General features: G+C 42.5%; 1 protein-coding gene across 1 annotated transcript in view; it reads left to right on the top strand.

Moving 5' to 3' along the window:
- The window catches only part of LOC101861126 (protein-methionine sulfoxide oxidase mical3b), a gene marked incomplete at its 5' end in the record, with an annotated part of 44,816 nt that extends 42,966 nt beyond the window's left edge, over positions 1–1,850 (top strand). Inside the window, 2 exon segments of the mRNA XM_013083153.2 lie at positions 874–988; positions 1,471–1,850. Coding sequence (XP_012938607.1) covers positions 874–988; positions 1,471–1,600 — 245 coding nt within the window.
- Positions 1,851–3,872: the final 2,022 nt, after the last annotated feature.

The following is a 3,872-nucleotide window of genomic DNA, read 5'->3' as shown; positions in this document are numbered from 1 at the left end:
TGTGTGTGTGTGTGAAAGAGAGAGAGTATGTATGTGTGTGTGTGTGTGTGTGTGAAAGAGAGAGAGAGAGAATGTGTGTGTGTGTGTGTGTGAAAGAGAGAGAGTATGTATGTGTGTGTGTGTGTGTGTGTGAAAGAGAGAGAGAGAGAATGTGTGTGTGTGTGTGTGTGAAAGAGAGAGAGTATGTATGTGTGTGTGTGTGTATGTTCTTTTTCTCTGGGTTTTTTTTTTCTTCTGTCGTTCTGTCTTGCTTTCTCCCAGCTGTGAACAACTGGTGATATCACTTTGATGTGTTTGTCGTTATTTTTACCTTCCTGTTTTGATTTTGAGTAAGGTGAAGTAACAGACAAATGTCTTTGTGGGTGGTTGGCGAGTGCTCTAGTGTGGGTTTGCTCCTTCTTTCCTATCGAACATCTAGATCTATCGTCCTTATCGTCCTTCTTTTTATATTTATTGTTACTCACTTGTAACACCTCTAATCTTCGGCTCTTATATGACCTTATTGTGTTGCAAGTGCCGTAAAACTCTTACTAAAACAAAGTGGGTGGTTGGTGGGTGCTCTGGTGTGGTTTGCTACTTCTTTCCTATCAAACATCTATCGTCCTCATCTCCCCTTCTTCTTTTTTGTATTTATTGTTACTCTCTTGCAACACCTCTAATCTTCTGGCGCTCATATGACCTTATGCAGTTGCGAACGCCGTAAAACTTCTACTAAAAACTTTTTAAAAAAGTATTTATTGTTACTCTCACGTAACACCTCTAATCTTTGGCACATATATGACCTTATTGTGTAGCGAGTGCCGTTACAGTTTTACTAAAGCTAAAACTAAACTAGGAATAAAGTAACAGAAATGTTTTTTTGTCTTTGTGCAGAGTCGAAGAAGTCGGAGGTGGACATAGCAGCAGAGGGTCAGCTGTTGGAGGAATTGTTGGATGTTGTGGAGCAACGGAACACGCTAGTGGCCATGTTGGAGGAGGATAGACTAAGGTAGTGTGTGTGTGAGAGAGAGAGAGAGAGAGATAGAGAGAGAGAGAGGAACATGCTAGTGGCGATGTTAGAGGAGGATAGATTCAGGTAGTGTGTGTGTGTGTGTTTGTGTGTGTGTGTGTGTGTGTGTGAGGTAGAGAGGGTAGGAGTTGAGTGTTTTTTGGGTGGGAGAGAGAAACACATAGAGAGAGGAAGAAAAAAACAAAACAGAGAGTGAGTGATGAGAGAGTGATGACTGGAAGAGTGAGAGGAGAGAGGGGGAAGGAACAGCAAGACAAAAGAGCGAATGATGAGACAGTGATGACCGAAAGAGTGAAAGGAGAGAGAGAGAGAGAGAGAGCGAGAAGGAAGAGCAAGACAGAGAGGGATGAATGAGAGAGTGATGAGAGAGAGAGAGACAGAGAACAAGACTGAAAGAGAAAAGAAGAAAAAGAGAAGTAGAGAAACTCGTGTATCTGAGTGTGCCGTCTGTCCTTCCCCAGAGAGCAAAAGGAGGACAACGAGCTCAAGGACATGATGCTACAGAAAGGCTTCGTCCTCTCCCCTCTCAGCTATGACACGCGCCGGGAACGACAGAAGATCGAAGCCCCTCTGGCCTCCGTGGCGTTATGATAACAACTTCGGGCGTCTAGGAAGGAACTTAGTCAGTGTTTTTTGTATGCTGTGATTTTGTTGTTCTCTTCGATATCTCTGTCTGTGACCTCTCATGGGAGGGAGTGTGTCTGGTGTTTGTGATGTAGTGAAAGATGAACGTTTTCTCGATGATGGAGCAGGGAAGTATTTTATAATGATAGATAATAGATAGCATTTGTAGATAATAGATAGCATTTGTACAGCGCAAATCCCCGCTCAACAGCAAGTTCTATGCGCTTCACAATCTACTATGCCATTATTACCCCAGCAGACCTCGGTCCTATCGGAGACGGACGTTAAACTAGGAGGTCCCGCCCCTTAAATAACCTAATAGTGTTGATATCAACAGACACATATCAGGACAGAGATAAATGGAAGGAGCTTGTATGTGGCCTATACCCTGCCAGGGGTGAAAGGCATTGATGATGATGACGGCGTAGATTGCTGAGTCTCATATCTTGAGTTTGTGCTACGGCGTGCATTTCCTGTGTGCACAGAATTCAGCGTGCTGGTATAAGTCATCTTATCTCCGCACAGTTCAAAAAGTTGTTCCAAAAATTGTTTTCAAAGTAAAAATCAATTCAGAGCTCTAATTTTCTGATGCTTTGTCAGGGCAAAGTTCGTACTTTTGGGGGGTTTTATGCTGGGCTTTGAGTCGTCGTAGCATGTAGGGAATATTTCTGGTGTACAATCCAGTTTTGAACTCTTGTTTTTTTGTTTTTTTTTGTAAAGTGTTTTACGGCGCTCGCAACTGCATAGGTCATATGAGCGCGCGGGACACCCCTAATATTTCCAGTTGGTAGGAAATTTTGAATTTTGCCCGGGTGGCGGCCGAAGCCTACTCTTATCGATTTTAGACCACCAAGGGATCTTTAACGGCAACTTGCACATGGGCCCTCCGAGATTTTTCGCCCTTGTCCGAGAAGGCTAGGTGTAGATCTTTCCTACCAGAAGATCAGGGGTGTGGCAGAAAGACAGCAGTAAGGAGTAGCCAAGGAGCAGCAGTAGAAAGGCTGCAGAAAGAGTCAGGAGCCCAGAGGAGGGGGCAAAGGAGGTGATGGGGTGGGGGCAGAAAGTGGAAATGAAAGCAGACAACAGAACATTGCTAGAGAGCAGGAAAGGAGGTGAAAGGAGACAATTTTAGAGAAGAAAATTTTTCGGTCGCTACCCGGATTCGAACCCGGGACCTTTGAATGAGAGGCCAACACCTTAACCTCTAGGCCACGAGAGCCCCCGTTTTGTACTCTGGCTGGGGAACGCGAGACCCTAAATTTGTGGTTTGTCTACAATGATGGATAGTTTTGGCTTACTGTATATGTACACAAGTGTGTTTGTATCATGTTTGTGTTTGCTTCAGAGATCTGGTTGTTTCCTGTTGTCAGGGATGTCGCAGGGACTTGGGGGGAAAATTGAAAATGTATAAAGTTGTATTTACAAAGAGACAGTTTAATAGACACAACTGATATATATGGAATTAAACAGGGTGGGGAGGGGGAGGGGGAGGGGGGGGGGTAAATGCGTAGAACAGTAAGTATTTTGAAACATTTTTTCTGTGAAAATAATTTTTTTTAAAATCATAAAAACCACAAAAACAGCGTTCCTCCGTTGTAATTAAGTTTAAGAGAAATGCTGTTGTGGTTATATAATCAATGGGAACTAATTTGTAAAATAAAAACTACCGACAGTGACAGTTTATTTGAAATGATTAATTCCCTGTTACAAGTACGAAGCAAGGTACGGTCAAAGGAGGAAAGAGAAGTGTGTGTGGTGAGTGTTCATCTGTGTGTGTGTGTTTGATAGTGTGTTTGTTTGTTTGTTTGTTTGCTGCTTCATCCTTTCCTTGTGGATCAATACTCACCGGTCTCATACACATAGGCTTGTAGATAAAACATTAGCTTGATACAGATGTGAGATTGTCGGCTGATGAAGGAAAGTTCTTGACTGTTGTGGGAGGAATGAATGTTTGAAATATTTCCAGTGCAATAATATTATTACAGTATGTGTATGTTGTTTGTGTGTGTGTGTGTATGTGTGCGTGTGTATGTGTGTGTGGATGGTGAGGTATTTACTGCTGTATAGTATAAATATCACCCTCAACTTCCGGTCGGGTCGTAATTTTTCTCATTTCTTTTTTCTCATCCTGGTTCATGTGCTGTCCTACCATGTTATTATTCAGTGTTTTCTATTTATAACAATAAACCGTGGCATAAACACAACTACCACTATCGTTGTACAGAGATAGAAAAAATTC

Source organism: Aplysia californica, unplaced genomic scaffold (assembly GCF_000002075.1).
Source record: "Aplysia californica isolate F4 #8 unplaced genomic scaffold, AplCal3.0 scaffold00214, whole genome shotgun sequence".
NCBI lineage: Eukaryota > Metazoa > Mollusca > Gastropoda > Aplysiida > Aplysiidae > Aplysia > Aplysia californica.
Note: the sequence above shows the minus strand (reverse complement) of the source record. Positions and strands in the feature narration are given on the sequence as shown.